Source organism: Manacus vitellinus, unplaced genomic scaffold (assembly GCF_001715985.3).
Source record: "Manacus vitellinus isolate BGI_N305 unplaced genomic scaffold, ASM171598v3 scaffold_40_pilon, whole genome shotgun sequence".
Lineage (NCBI taxonomy): Eukaryota > Metazoa > Chordata > Aves > Passeriformes > Pipridae > Manacus > Manacus vitellinus.
Window position 1 is genome coordinate 5,518,831 of NW_021940541.1, and position 16,209 is coordinate 5,535,039.

General features: G+C 39.3%; 1 protein-coding gene across 1 annotated transcript in view; it reads right to left on the bottom strand.

Annotated features, from left to right (window-relative positions):
- Positions 1 to 251: 251 nt before the first annotated feature.
- Positions 252 to 16,209, bottom strand: part of SEC23IP (SEC23 interacting protein) — a 19,969-nt gene continuing 4,011 nt past the window's right edge. Inside the window, exons 4-18 of the mRNA XM_029961993.1 lie at positions 16,026 to 16,115; positions 14,647 to 14,767; positions 14,264 to 14,353; positions 13,477 to 13,618; positions 12,344 to 12,552; positions 11,614 to 11,732; positions 10,843 to 11,013; positions 10,375 to 10,470; positions 9,992 to 10,195; positions 9,176 to 9,331; positions 8,421 to 8,523; positions 7,022 to 7,207; positions 5,890 to 6,052; positions 3,920 to 4,020; positions 252 to 1,350 (exon numbers count right to left, since the gene is read on the bottom strand). Of these exons, the coding sequence (XP_029817853.1) occupies positions 3,939 to 4,020; positions 5,890 to 6,052; positions 7,022 to 7,207; positions 8,421 to 8,523; positions 9,176 to 9,331; positions 9,992 to 10,195; positions 10,375 to 10,470; positions 10,843 to 11,013; positions 11,614 to 11,732; positions 12,344 to 12,552; positions 13,477 to 13,618; positions 14,264 to 14,353; positions 14,647 to 14,767; positions 16,026 to 16,115 (1,932 nt within the window). The 3' untranslated portion in view covers positions 252 to 1,350; positions 3,920 to 3,938. The remainder of the gene's footprint in view (positions 1,351 to 3,919; positions 4,021 to 5,889; positions 6,053 to 7,021; positions 7,208 to 8,420; positions 8,524 to 9,175; positions 9,332 to 9,991; positions 10,196 to 10,374; positions 10,471 to 10,842; positions 11,014 to 11,613; positions 11,733 to 12,343; positions 12,553 to 13,476; positions 13,619 to 14,263; positions 14,354 to 14,646; positions 14,768 to 16,025; positions 16,116 to 16,209) is intronic.

The window sequence follows — 16,209 nt, forward strand, 5'->3', positions numbered from 1 at the left end:
AAAGTTTAAAATAGGACCCAGAGAAGCAAAGGATCTCCAGCCTTGAACCAGGCCCTGAGCCCTCCTGCCCTGAGCAGGGAAGTTGGACTAAGCAACCTCTCCAGAGGTCTCTTCCAACCTATTTTCTGTGAAGAAATACAAAACCTTGTTGTAAACTCCACTGGAAGTAAGGTATTTTTAATTACAGCCATCCAATTATATACACAATAATGTGTATTTTACATATATCAAGGAAAGAAAAATAAACATACTGCATTTCAGAATTCATTTACTGCAATAACAGAGGCAAAGAGTCAGTAGTAAGGTTAAATCACCAATATTAAGAAAAGCCACAATGTGTATGTAACTTGGAGCCCAAGGAAAGGTACAGCAGCTCAGTATTCCGAGACATGAATTCCAAGGATTTCACACCACCCAATTCATTTCAACTTTGGTACAAAAAATGGAGCCTGGATTGCAGGTCTGGATCCAGATTATTATCCAGCACCCCTAAGCTTCAGGATCCTATTTACATTGACTGTCTTGAGATGTGGGACTGCAAGATCAAGGTAAGTATTTTAATTCTCCCAACTGCAGTCTGGTTTCACTAAAATTGCCTTAATTAACTCAGAACAGTCTCTAATTCTGTAATTACCAGATCAAAATGTTATTTTAAATTGTTCTTCATTTCAGGATATGTGAACACTGAACTAGTTGTAACAAACTTCTAACATTTTCAAAGTCAAAAGTTCATTTTTACTTATAAAAAAAAAAAGCAACAGTAAAACTCTTAACAGAGGCTTAAAAAGGTCTTTATAAAATAATCTCCATCACACTTACAATAGTAAGAAAATGATTCTGGTTGCTAATTGTTAGTAAATATGAACTGGATTGTGTAATCTGTAATAAAGATGGTTATAACTACAGCTCACATTTTATAGTTTGAAGGTGGACGAACGAACATGTCAAGAAAAACAGATTATTGCTGTTCCACCAAGTCCTTTTTAATGAGGACAAGCTGCCTTAGTAGGCAGAGCATGTCTGACAGCCAGCTGAGACAGGAGAGCTGAAGGAGAAGTAATGATTTGCATGCCAAAATAAACTTCTTCACTGATCACCTTATACTTGGCAACTGTACAATTAAACTGATTTAGGATCAGAACTGTGTCATTCCATCCATCTCCTGATGGACAGTGCTGAGCACCTCGGAATTTAAGTTTGCTTGAAGTGACACAAGAAGGTAGAATCAGAGCAAGTTCTGCACTGGCAGAAAAAAAGAAGTCTGATGCTTATCCTGTCATGTGTAAATATGAAAATACCAGATGTTTTCCAAAGAGTTTTTCACCAGGTCTGTGGGAGCAACAGGTGTGGCTGTGCAGAGAAAACAGAACATGAACATATTGGAAATATGAAATATATCAAGTTTTCTATTCCTGTAGCAGTACTAATAAAATTAAACATGCCAACATTCCATTTCAAGAGGGCTCAAAAAGATCTAAAAATCCATACACGTTTTTAATCAAATTTTTAATGTAATAAGCCTCTGAAATATACTTTCTGTGGACACAAATTGGCAATTACAATTACAAACAGAAAAAGCTCACAACAGCTGCTAATAGGATGTCATTCACTGTGCATTTTAATTGGCTATTAGATTCTTTAACTTATGGTAATAAACTATCCTACTCTAAATAGAGACAAAACCCCGATGTGATAATTTACACATCCAAGCTTTAATACACTGTTTACAGGAAACACTGTATTACTGTTTCACACAGACCAGCTCCAGGATGATCTAGAAGAGCTAAATCAAGTCACTGATACAAAATAAAAGTCAAACTCAGAAGGTAACAACCCCCAGAAAGGGCCAACTCCATCCCTGTCTCAGAAACAAAACAGAGACAAAACCAAACATCCAGCTCCTCCCTTAGCCTGCCTCTGCTCATTTTTTATCTGCTCCAAAATTGCCACAGTCCCCAAGAAGTTAAAGGGATCTGCACCAGCAGCCAGGAAATCAAACTGGACAGCAAGAGGCAGCTCTGCACGTAAAGGCAGGGAAGTGGTCAGGTCTCAGCACTCCAGTCAATTAATATGAAAATATGATGAGGGAGCCCAGAGCTCCTCTGGCATTTACTCTTCCCCTTGAGCAGCCCATAAATAGAGGGGCTGTTTCTTCAGATATTCTGCTCCTGTGTAGGGAAATGGATGCTGCTGTCATAGGCACTGCTGGATAATCCATTACCTTCACCTTTGAAAGTCTTAAAAGAACAGAAAAGAGAAAAAAACCAATGCCAACCCTACCTGACTAACACTGGGGGAGAATTTTCCACTTCAGTACTTCGAGATTTATGTGATAATATTTTACACAGTGTATGGAAAGACACTTCTCCTGTGGAAAAGATCCTGGTCTCCCAGTGTGCAGCATTCCCAGGACACCTCTTGTCATGTAGTGTCTCCAGTGGGCCCTACTGCCCTCCCACTTAAACCTCTGCTATCTGAGTCCCAGCCTCAAACACTGCTCAGTCAACCAAGTGCTGAGGGGCCTTCTGAGCAACTCCTAATGGAATTACAGACTTCCCTGGCTGTGCTTTGTTGTGTGACATCCTGCTAAACCCTCCTCCAGCTGTGCAGTTCTCAGTGATAAAACACAATTATGCCAGAGCCTGCTGAAGCTGAGCAACAAACTACTTTGTAGAGATAAATCACCACGTTCCCTTCCCCTCCTGCAAAGGCACTTAAAGGCCTTTCCTTCACAATAAGCTCCATATGATTTCAACCAAAGTGGTCATAAAGAAAGAGAAGGAGAGAAAAAATTTTGCAATTCTGCCTTGAGACACTGCCTAAGCCAGTGTGAGAGCTGACACACCACTGGCACAGTGTGCAGCCAAATGGGGCCTTTTCCTTCACTTGCCTGTGCTTTAAAAAATGCATTTGATCAGCCCTGACATTTCATTTTAAAAAAAGATGCTATCAACTGACCATCAGAAGCACTCTGTTACAAAAGACTACTAAAACTGTATGGTAGCAGTGAAAGATGCCTCAAATAGTCCTCTGAAATGTCAAGTATTTCTCTTCATGCTGGGTATTTATGTAGCTTGGCATTATCAGTTCTTCTGAAAATGGAGAAATACATCAGAAACTCTCTTTTTGTATGATTCCTTGCCTTCCAAAAAGGCAAGGTGCACATTATTTCCTCCTTGCCTCTCAAAAGAGAGTATATTCTTTTCTACAACATCTAGTGATCCAAACTGGTACAATACAGATCCTCAGTTAGGAAACACATATCTTAAAATAAAAATACCTGCAAGAATATTTCTATCTCAGATACTCAATCATACTGTGTATTAATTTCTTTTCAAAGTGAACCAACTTCCATGCTGTGTCATTTCCCTTGTTCTACTGAAATCCTTAATCTATACAAAGATAATAAAATAAAAATACTTCAGTAATTTATCAATATCAGTGTTTAACACTTTCTTGGGAGACAAGCAGCTTTTTTGCTGTCATACACGTGCCCCACTGGTCAACAATATGGACATTAAAGAAGTGGAAACACTGTTGGTGTTCTTTAATCTACTGCACTGTAAATGAAGTTTCAACAGATCCAAGTTTTCCAAGTTTTCCTGGTTTGGAACATTCACTGAACAAATGAACTGAGGGAGAAGCATGATAAAGAGAAATCATGCTTTGGTCATGTTAGTACTGATGGTTATTATCCCAGACCAAAACTACCAACATCAGATATCTTTTGGGAATGAAGAGGGAAAGAACTCGAAGACAACCCCTGCATTCAAGTCTAGAAATTGTTTTTGCAATCAAAATGACATTTTATGGCTGCCTGCCTTGTAATTTAAACTTCAGAGGAAAAAGGGAAAGTAAAGACATCTAAGCTGCAGCTGAATTTGATATGAGTCCATAAGTTATACTGGAGCAAACTTACAAATTCCTGTTTCTAGACATCAATGCTGTGGCTGCTCAGGATTGATATTCATAGTCCTGTATATCTCTTTGAGGAACAGCAAGGCAGTGTCTTCAGAACCCCTGGGAAGAATGAAAAAAAAATTAAAAGTTAGTTCAATATGGTCCATGTTCTAATTCTTGAAGTCATTCCATGCTATCTCAGCTCTCTAAAAAGAATACATTCTACTTGTCCAGACTTTCTTCCTCCCTTCCTTGCCATTAAAATGTAAGATAGTTCTCAAATAATTTAAAGTTTAATATAATTCAAGTGCCATGCTCCCAAGAGGCTGTTTTGCCTCTTATTTTCAAAAATCAAACCTTCAGGCTATCTTAATTTAAATTTGACATGAATAGACTTAATTTTCTGATTCATCTGTAAAATGCTATTTAAACACATATAAACACCATCAACATAAAAATGAAACGAGCACTGTAAAAATAAAAAAGTTAAACACCTAAATTTTAACAAAGTTTCAAAGCTGTGGGAGTTAGATGAGGGCAGCTTCCTGTGCTTTTTAAAATAAGTGACAGAGGGAGACATCAAAGGAGATTAAGGTGCTCAGGACTGTGATCCTCCAAGTGTGAGGAACATAATTTACAGAACATCAGTACTGAGTTAAACGTGCAAGTTAAGGGACTACAAATATTTTCCACAATCAGGCACAGGAGCTCTGCTCCCTCTTAACGCGCCCAGCATTTCATTTAAGGCTTTTCTCACCATTCCCCAAAAAAGAGCTCTCTCATTTGGGTCATTATTCACCGGGCTTATCTCCCCTAATCGAATGACAAACCCCAGCTAAGTGCAGCAAGTTTTTAAAGAGCTGGCAGTGAGCGGCTGCCACCCCGTGGCAAAGAATTCTCCAGCCTTTAACCAGCGTGTGGAACGGCACTGCCACCACTGGGGCGTCTGGGCAGAGCTCAGCGCTCACAGCAGCCTCCAGAATCCCTTCCCGGGCAGCTCCCGAGCTTTGAGGGTGAGTGATATTGGCTTGAATATAAAGATCCTTCAGGAAACGCTTCAATGCCACATTTTAACCTCGGGGAAAACGCCTGCTTCTAAAATTATCAGCTAGTGAAAACCAACCCTTCAAAAGGAACGTAGAGCACTATTTGTCCAGCACCTGCTAAACTCAAAACAAGAGAGCAGTCACTCCTCCCTCCCCAGCACTGCTCTGCTCAGCTCACAGCTGACCTCCAAGTGTGCTGGTCTTGTGCTCTGCCTTTCCACACCTTGTGGATTTTCACGTGCACCTGATTTTATGACAGTAAGAAAATGTATGCAATGGCACACCAAAAAAAGAGAGCAACTCATCAGGGCTAATGCAACAGGTCAGGAGTTGCACTATTTGTATAAGTGGAATGATATCTTTCTCTGTTTGAGATATTTAAGCACCTTAAAAAAAATAAATCCAAATCCAGGGAAACAATTTTGCACTACAGCTCTGACCACATGATGACACCAAACTCTGCTTCTTGTTCTATAAATTTTTCTTTCTGTGTACAAGCAACCACTGCATAAAAGTGGTCAATCATAACCATCCAAATTTACAGGAAGTTCCACTGTGCCTTTATCTTCTTCTTTTTTTTTGTTAATATTTGATAGCAGAGCATCCAGCAATGTCATTTCAACATGAAATGGTAATTAAGTTTTACTATATATTGTAGTCTAATACAGTTCCTTCATGAACAGTTTGATTTGAAAAACTACAGTTGTCAAAATGCTTACAGAGCTCTCCTTGTTTTGAAAATGATAGTAGCCAAAAATGTGTGTTTTGAGTGTCAAAGGTCAAGAGAACAGCATGCAATGTCTTGGGTACAAACACGATGATAGATTCGTGCACCCTGCACTCACACAGAATTCTGAAATCAGATGAGCCTGCCATTCCTGGACATTCATATATACTGGTTACCTTAAGCAATATTTACAGAATCACAAATATTTCCTCTTACCAGTAGCACAAATGACTCTGCAAAGCAAAGAGGTATTCATTGAAGCTTTCTATTGGCTTCTCTTGGAGCACATAATCAATCCGACGTCCCCCATTCAGCATTCCCACCTTCACTGAGGAATCTTCATCTTTTGGAGGCTCTGGACTTTCAGTGATCTTCTCAGCTAAAATGACAAGAGTTTAAGGTTTAAACTATTTCCAAGCACAGCCTGCTTGACTATAATCAAGAAATATCACCCATTTCCCCTGCTAAAATGTCCAAGAGATTGAGATAAGACAATAACAACCACCAGAACTGGCCAGAACTGCACGATTCAGAAAGGTGACTGGAATTATAGGCTTATTTCTTTCATAACAGTTTAAACAGTTTGTTTGAAAAAGGCCTCATGAAAAGCAGTAGCTGAGCAATTTTCAGAACAAACCCCACTGTTTTATATATACACAGATCCAGTCATTCTATGAGTGAATAACCTGACATGACATATTTTTACATCTCTCCTGCACAGTGTCAATCACTATCCTCAATCCACACTAAGAGGAGTGATTTGTCTTTCTAAGAATAGACAAAGCCAGCACTGCCAAACACAGACAGGTAATTCACAACTGGCAATCCTGCCCTTGCTATTATTAAGGGTATTATTTACACCTGAGTTAAACTTATTTTTATTCTGTTAGAGAACACACCTAAACGCTTCTAAGCTCCTCGCAAAAAACTCAGTAGAAAACTACTCGAGAATAAATCATGGAAAGATTTATTCATACTGATTTGCCCTGAAAGAAAACACACCTGATTTAGAAACCTGATTTAGAAACCTGCCATTCTAACAGAAAGTTGAAAGAGTGTGCAAATTAAAGCAGTTTTCTCAAGTCAAGTGTGTTCTGCCCATGACAATAACAGCTGAGTGACCTCTCCTTATTTTGATCTCAACCCACAAACCTTTCATTGGATTTTCTCTCCCCCTTCCAGCTGAGGGGGGGAGTGACAGAGCAGCTCTGGTGGGAACCTGGTGCTTAGCAGAGAGGTCTCTTTAACAGGGTCAGGAAAATCAATAGCAAACAGTCACTGGGATACTCAAGCTTCAATTAATTTGAGCTCAATAAGTTAGAGGTAAAACAATAATATGTCCACATACCTTCTACTACTTGCTTTTCTTCTTCCTCTTTTATTTGGTTGGCTACTTTCTCCAGCTCTGCTTGCAGCTGAGTTGAAGATGTGTGGGCACGGGCAAATTCATTCAGGGTCTGCCATGCACTCTTCAAAGAGCTGATAAAGCCCTGTTTCAGATCAGAGCCCATACGAGACAGAGAGTCTTTCAGCTCTAAAAAACAACAAACAACAAAAAAATCTCAATACAGAAGGATTTAAAATTACAACCTAAAACCAGAGTGATGAAACTCTGTTTAACAAATATCTCAATTCCCAGGAGAAACAGGCCTGCTGTGTCATGAATGTGTTTTCTGCTTCTCTATTCCATTCAAAAAGATTAAGGGAAATGCAACTAATACACAAATGATTTCTCACTGAATGGGTCAATGAGTTAAAACCTACTAGCACAGGAAACAGTTCAATAGTCTCCAAATGCAGAAGGGTCCACATAAATGACATAAATAGCTCCATCACCCCCCACAATCACTCCTCACACCCTACACAAAAGGAAGGGGAGAGAGAGACTAATTTCAAACTCCAGCACAGCAGAAGAGACCAGAAGAGCTGCCACTGTCTCTTGCAGTGGTAGTGAATTTGGAGAAGCACTCCCTCAGCCTGTAATTCTGCTACAGCTCAGGAATTGTGTCCCCAGTAACAATCTGACATTCACACTGCTGGGAAATGCTGGATGAAGGAGAGTTCTTTACAATACAAGAGTTGTAAACTAGAACATTCCTGAACAAGTATCTTGTCTAGTCTAGGAAAGCAGACTCACTCTAAAGTACCATTCTAATGGTACAGATGGTGCAGAACTGCTCCACCTGAGTGCCTGAAGATGTTTAGGGAGGGCTCTGTGAACTTCTACAGCAGAAATCTTGTCAACTGAACAGCAAAACTGACTTTCCTTATTAGGTTTGCAAAATTTCACAAGAGCACCTTGGTCTGATGGGTGCCTGTGAGCAACAAAATCCACTCCCTGCCCAGTGGCTGCAGAAACACCTTTTCCTCCAGGTTTGCAATCCTGAACAGACACTGGTAAAACACATCACGGGGGTCAGTAGGGGCAAGGTAAGAGAAACCAATAAATTTAGTGTCTGTTTGACAGCATCTTAGAAATGAAGGTGAACAAGAAATGTGCAGCAATTTTTAAATGGAACTTGGGTAATGAGAAGCTCAAATCTGGAGGAATTATCATTATTACTTCTGAATCAAATTGTGAATGCCCAACTTATGGGACTGGGTGGAATCATGTCTGATGTTCAGGAGAAACAGGGTGTCAGATATCCAAGAATGTTCATTAGTCTCTTAAAATTTTATAAAACTCTAATGCATCAAATGAGGCAATAAGAAAAATGAGATCCATATGAAATAAGTTTTCTTTTTACCCAGATGAAGTCTTTTTCTGCCTTTATGATGTGGAATGAGAACTGGTTTTAAATCCATGTCTTCAATGATCATTGGTTCTAACCTGTAAGCTACTGGATCAAGCTGTTGAGAAACAACACATTGACATTTAGTTATCTTAGAAATTATTCTAATTATCACATTTCAGTGAAAAAAAATCCCTAGTTATGATTAATAGAAACCCATTTTTTAATTCTGTACTATCTGAATTTACAGAAACTTAGTTCATGACAGTTTAGTTCAATCATAAGATTAAGTAGATTCATTAACTACTTCAGTCTTGTTCTACAGACAGAGATTCTAATGAGGAAACACAACAGCAAGATTTTCTTGCACTCTGATGATCTCTATTCAACATGTCACTGTTGAACTGTCAAACAAGATGACACAGGACAAAAGTACTGAATGTAAAAACACAAACACTGCACAAAAATCTACAAGAGTGGCTTGAAATTAATGGAGGGAAAAAAGTTCCTTAGCTCTGAAAAGAAACAAGGCAAATATTTTCAAACCAACCCTATAGGTATGGAACCTATAGCCAGACCTACTTCACTTTTGCAGTAAAGATTACAAATATGTGGAATAAATATGTCAGATGGGTCAGGGGGGTTTTGTGTTTTGGGAACTGTATGTAAGGGAATAAGAGATGTAATGCTCAGAAGTTAGAACTTCATATTCTACACTTCTTGTCACCAGCATCAGCTAAAATCAGATCTCAAAAGCTCTGCTTACTCACTGGGTGATAGATATTGAAGAATCCCTTGCAGGTAGGAAGCCTGTAGTTTTCATCAATCTTCTCCACCCCCCTCACAGTGAGGAACACACCAATGGGAGAACCCAGAGCAAAGAAAATATCTGGTTCAAAGTCCAATGCACTGTAAACCACAGAAACCTGGCAGACAGAAATCAGACACAGAATCTCTCAGAACTGCCAGCTAAGTCATATAATGCTTAGCCAGGAAGGAAAAAGCAAGTTCTGTATTAAATCAACCACATGCTCACAGCACTTCCAGGAAGCTTCAGCTGCATTGCCCTGTTCCATAATAATATCATAGTACTAGTGCATATTGATACCATGATATTAAAGTGGGGTTTTAAGGAAAAAAAAAAAGTAAAAAAATATTTAAACAAGGAAGTTTTTAAGTTTAGTTTGAGGTAAACCTTAAATATAACAGCATAAATGGATCAATTGAGGCGACCATGTTAACTGTAAAGCCACAGAGGCATTTAATCTGATGTCACTCAATCTTCTGTCATTCACACAGTTCTGCTTCTGGAACAGAACTGTGTTTACAGCTCACTCACTGCTGGAATTAAAAACCAACTGTAGTGACAACCTTGCTATAGTAAGTTTTGCTTTTCAGCAATCTAACCCACCCTCCCAGCCCCCCCTTCCCACCAAAGGGCGAAGTTCTGTGTAAACATCATTTTTGTATAACAACCAAGGGAGGTAGCCCAAAGTCATAAATATTTAAAAAAAAAAACCCACACAAACAGAAAAACAAAGAAAAGGACAGGATTGTCCAAATCATTTAAATGGATGTAGTCTCACCTGGCCAGTTCCTACTTCAAAGTACTCGTAGTCAATGTTGACAGAAGACACGGATGCACCAACTGGGAGTTTCCTCTTTGAGTGCTGACCAGCCTCTGGAGAGGAGACAGAAGGAACTGACTCTTTTGCTTTCTGGGTGTCTTCCTGAGTTTGGAGTGTGGCAGCCAGCACTGCTTTCTTTTCTGCTATTGCTTTCTTCTGTTCCTTTTGAGAAAAGTTTCAAAGTTAGGGCACAACAAAAGTTTATTTCACAGTCGTCAAAATTTCTTTAATATATCCAGGATGTTAAGAAGAGTGTTCAAGAATAGAAGCTACTCCACAGTAAGGAAGTCAGTTACATTTGCCTGATCATGTTTTATTTCATTCCTGAAAAATGTATTTACCTGCTTGGCTGCTCTGTCTTTCACAAAATTAGCTATTTTCTTTCTTGGTCCAAGAGGTATTCCCATTTCCTTCAGGTCATCAACTGTACACATGAGCTAAAGAAACAGCAAACACACCCAATCAAAGCACACTTCATAACTTTTCTAGTAATACATGTAATTTCTTACTGGCAATGACTTATGAATTTGCTAAGTCATTTTATAAAGCTATAGAAAATATAAAACATTAAGAAGACATGAAACAAAGTGCTTTAACAAAACTGGGGGGGATGTACCACACCTAGAAAAAAGGACAAGAGTCACCTAACACTTAGGCTTCAAGTCATGCATGATTATCTTATCTTTGCAACTGCTCTCTGTCTCATGGTCACTAAACTCGAAGGAAAAGCAGAACAAAACAACAACAAACCCCAGATATAAACCCCATCCCCTGGGCAGCCCCCAGAAGCCAAGTGAGCACTGCTGTACCAGAGACTCCATGTCCATCCGCTCCTTCTCAAACGTGCTCACATACTCCGACAAACTCAGCATCTCCAGAGTCTTCTGCAAAGTGGCAGCATCCTCATCCAGCTCAGGCTCACAAAGGTCATCACCAGATGTGGCAATTGAGGAGCCCAAGGAACTGCTATCTTCAGTCATCTTAACAAAACAGCACAGAACCAGAATCACATCCTCTAATAGTGAAAAATCGACGTGCAGCAAGCCAAACCAAGTGGAATTCCTTTCTCTTAAAAACATTAGCATGCAAGCTCTGTAAATATACATCCACTTTTAGTGAAGAGGGATGCAAATTCTCCTCTTATAAGAGACCAGCAAAAGAAATATTTAAAAATCACTAAGAGAGACAAAAGTTTTGTTGAGCTTTCTGACACTTAAAAATACTTCCTTTTATTCACCAAACAACTGGTCACCATTTCCACCCTGAGCACAGACAGATTCTTTCCCTCTTACACACCTCCCCCACCAGTTAGATACAGTTAAGACCAAGGTACATGTTCACAAGGGTCAAAGCTGATGTTCATGATCAAATCCCATTACCAGCCCAGTTGGAACTTGAGCAAGATGCAAACAGTTTTTCCTGAGAACTGACAGTATTTACAAAACTGCAAATTCCATGAACAAGTTCAAATGTACTATCAGAACCCACAACCATGTTTCAGCTATAAATTCAGAAAAATTAAGAAAAAAATTGCTGGAAATATCAGGTCTATTGGGCTGGAAAGACTAGTAGCAAATTACCTGTTTATCATGAACAGCCACATCCTTTACAGTCCCATTAACAGCAGAGAAGGGCCCAGAATTCACTGATGAAGCCAAGTCCTTCTGGTTAGACAATATGTCAAAGAGAATTAAGGAACCTGGAAACAAGAATTAAAGTTGACTTGGGAAAAATGCCAGGTATTCCTGTCCCTAAATCTCAAGGAAGATTTATATGCAATAACATCAAATAGATTGGTCAAAAAACACGGCTGAATTAAAATAAAATACCCACCTATTAATTTGAACATAATTACTCTTGGCTAAAAGCAAGCCCTTTCCCCCCCACCTCCATTCATGCTTTATGTAGTTGCCATGATTAAATTATCTTTCTTTAAACACCTGAGACTGCTTGCCAAGCTGGAGGAAAAGTTCCAGCCCAAACCAGCATGTCAATATGTCATTATAACACTTATTCTATCTTCCAAAAAATGAGTGTAATTTAACTAAGTGGGGGTTCTGAGACACAGAAATCACCCACCTAACAAGACACCAGATAAGCTGTCAGCTTTTAAATGCAAATTAGATGCTAAGTCTTCAAGAAGGAAACGACAGAGGGGGAGAATGTACTCATGCACGAAGTACTAATTTTCTCTCAAAGCCTGATAAACTCAGCTCCTGGGAGGTGTTTGTTAGTCAGCTAACAGCTCATTTGAGCTGGATGCTTAACGAAGGAATGCTGGTTTGTCCCAAAGAGCCCTAAACCAATCACCTAGGCTGTGCCCAGCCACAGAGACTCCTCCTTTGAAGTCGGGGTTGCGGCTCATGAAGAGCGCGTACAGCCGGTTCATTTCCAGGCCGACTTTATCCACGATGGTCTGGCAGTAGGTGGGGCTGTTGTAGAACAGGATGTCGAGCAGCGTTTCGTTGGTGAAGTGCCGCAGGCGCCCGATGCTCGGCAGAGTGATTTTCTTTATGTTCCTGGTAACACAAAACCATTAAAAGTGTTGAATGCCTTTTAAGAAACACAGATAAGGACTTCGTTAACTTTTGAAGCGACAGGTAATGTCACTCCACTTAGAACTGCAATGTAAATTCTACAGAAAGTGTCTCTAAAAACATTTTTTTAAAAAACACAGACTTCTGGCCTTGTATATTCATACATTAGTGCTACCTGCTGATTGTACATATTCGAGAAAGATACAGCTCCCTTTTTTCTCTCCAGGCTGAAGGGATGCCTGAAATAATCTCTTTTCTATTCCAACACTGCTCTCACACAGTTACAGAGAACTTCTGTGAGCAGATTGAAGTGGAAGAGAAAAAGAACCCACACACAAAATTATAATCATAGAATCCTGAATTCTGTTAGGCAGCTGAGCCAAGGACTTTTTTCTTTTGAAGCAAAGTACCTATATTTGGGTAGGAGTGGTAGCCTAACAGAATTCAGGAGCTCCTCTAGGACTGGACAGAGGGCTTGATGCCTTCCTCAGAAACAGGATCCTGACACCTCCCAGAGTCAAACTCAGACTGCAGGAAGGAAAAGAACAAAAAACTCTCCATTCTAAATTGTACAACCTGTTACTGGACAAAACATCTCCATGTTCACCACCTCATACTTACCATCACCACCCCTACACACTCACCATTATGTATCATGCACTGGCCACTTTCCTGAAAAGTGTGTGTGAAAATAAACAAGAGAAAATATCCCTCATGCCTTGCCAGCTTTCCCAATGCTCCTTATCAAAATGCTCATTAAATGAAATTAGCAACTCTCTTTTGTAACCCAGTCACACATTTACTCATCTAGCCTACAGAGCACAGGAACTGCTCTTTTCCTCCACTTTCCAAAACCTCTTAAATAACAGCTTATATGAAGTTTTCAACATTAAACAACACACTCACCTGTCTACACCTGTTGCATCTCCATGCAGAGAACTGTGCCAGTGAACTGGAAGGAATTCCACCCTGCTCACTTTACCTTCCTCCAAACCCTTCTTAAAGTGAGTCTGCAGCAACTTCAGAGAAACAGTCCGAAAATCATCCACTGCAAAGAAAAACAATAATGGAAGTCTGATAGTAGCAGTACTTAAGTAATACTCCCTCTTCCCCCCTAATTTCACACATAATCAGAATACAAATGATGGAAATATCTTTTCAAGTATTACCCCTCTAACAATAAGAAAATACATGTTTTTGTTAAAATGGACTTTTCTAGCAAGCTTTGATTTATCTCACAATGAGATTTTCACTCCATGACCAGAAAGGGCTTTTTTAATTTACTCAGTTGTACTAGAATTTATTTAAAAAAAAAAAAAGGCAAACAGAAAACCACTCCTTGCACACAAACCACACAAAGCAACACATTCAGTCACACAAGAAAAAGCAAAAACCCCAAACAAACAAAAAGGAAAAAAACCACCCCACAGATCTCAAGACCCAAATCACTCTGCAAGTCTGATATTGAGGACTAGTATTAACAGGTAAAGCTGCAAGTCTGACAAAACACAGATTCTGCTTTTGGAAAATAATCATGACAAAATTCTACCAGAAGTTGAGCTTCTTAACATTAGGGACTTTTTTTAAAAAAAAAAACAAACAACAAACTACTTGCTTATCTGATTATGAGCTACAGAGAACCACATTTAAACAGTTAAGAACACAACTACTCATTATACAAGCCAAAACTTACCACATTCAACAATGCTTCTAAACCTCAAGTCACATACAGGACCTATGCCATGAACCATAAATACCAGATGGTCAATTTGGGACATTTCTCCTGTAAAAAAAGAAAATAAAACATTCAGAGTGCCAATATGTACTGAAGGAATGAAGTTTAGAGTCAAGTAACTCTATAAAGCCTATTATGATTCAGAACATAACAGAGCCCATAGGATATTTTTGATTAAAAAAACCCCCAAAACCACATAATCTCTTTCAAGCAGCTTAGATTAAGGAATAACTTCAACCTTTAGACTGTAGGCATGAACAGTGCATTGCCATATTGTCCAGCTTCTGCACAGACCCAACCCAGCTGGTCCCAGTGCAGACCCACCTCCAGGGCTCACATACCATCAGGAATCTCATCATGGTCATCCTCAATTCCACGTTTTACCAGCCTTGGTCTTGCCTGACCATCCTGAGAAGTGCCCCATTCATCTGGTGTGGCAGCAGGCTGGAACTGAACTATGACCTGCAGCAAATACATTTGTTGTAGTTTATCAATTATGAACACAAAAAACCTTAAGACTTGTTATTCTGAAAGCACTGCATAGTTTAACACACTTTTCCATTGCTTTACCTTGCATCTGAAACTCAGATCTTTTCTTCAGCTAGCATATATGCAAAAATAACCAAAAAAGCCCTTGAAAACCCTAAGACCATTCCCCAGAGCAGGGACAGCTTCACTAAAATCAGACTCCAAAACCACAGACAATCTTCATTAGTGTGAACAGAAACCAGATCACTCAGACAAAAGTAGACACTTATTGGAGAAGCTGGGCCTGCTGAGGGATTCTGAACAGCTTTAACTCCTCAGACAAGCATTATTCCAGTTCCTCTCTCCTAGTGCCCAGTATCCACTCTTCCTTATGTGAGGAAACTGAATATTACCTGATTTACAATAACTGTATCACAAGGAGAAAACAGAAAAAAAAAAGTGCTTTTCAGGGAATGACAACAGCATTTGAAGTAGTCCTCAGTAGGAAGTGAGGAATTCAGTAGTACAGCTGTTTAGAGGACTTACACTTGTAGTCTGAACTCATATTTATGACACCAAGTGGTTTAAGTGCTCCTTCTCTAGGTTTTTGCTGGACACAATTCCTTAACCAGCATTATTAAATGCTTCAAGTAGGAGCAACCATGATTCTGGCCCTTGGCTTGTTCTATTTATTAATTACTACATCTGTGATAAGTGAACAGATAACAGCACCACTCAACAAGGCTGAAGTCCACGTTTTAATAACATGAGACTGTTTGCAGAATATTTAGAATAACTTTTAAAGCTTGTTTTGCTATATTCTTGCAGCCTAAAAATAGCCACAGTAGAAAACTTCTCACAGATTAAATAAACGAACTATTTACCTTATAGTTAGATTAATGTTCTTCTCCACATGAAAGCTCTCAGCTTAAATTATCTTTCATTAGGTACAGACTGTATGAGGTTAAACTAATTCAAATGGCCTACCATTTGCTGCTAGTTATGCTTAGTGCAAATACTTATCATGCAAACCCTTATTCCCCTTGGGTCTCAGAAAGCATTGTCTGTTAACCACCTGGCAGCACATTGAGGTAAGCAGAAGTTGAGTGATCCATAAACTTTATATCTTCAATGCACACATATCCAAAGCAAGTATCAATCAAGATTAAAACTGCATTCAATTTATGCTTCCATCCATTTGCTCCTTCATCCCTAATGAATCCTGTGAGATAAAACTGCCAAAATCTATTACCTTGGGATTGTGCATAACAATGGTCTCCCCATTTGGGAACTCAAGTCGCCGGTGCCATTGATTTGTAGTCACAGCCCTTTTATATTCTGCCTGAAACAGTAAATAAGTTACACAAAATCAGGATGTCTTCTCCTCAGCAATTTTCTGGCCTTGTGCATCATCTGTAATGTTACAGTTATAATTT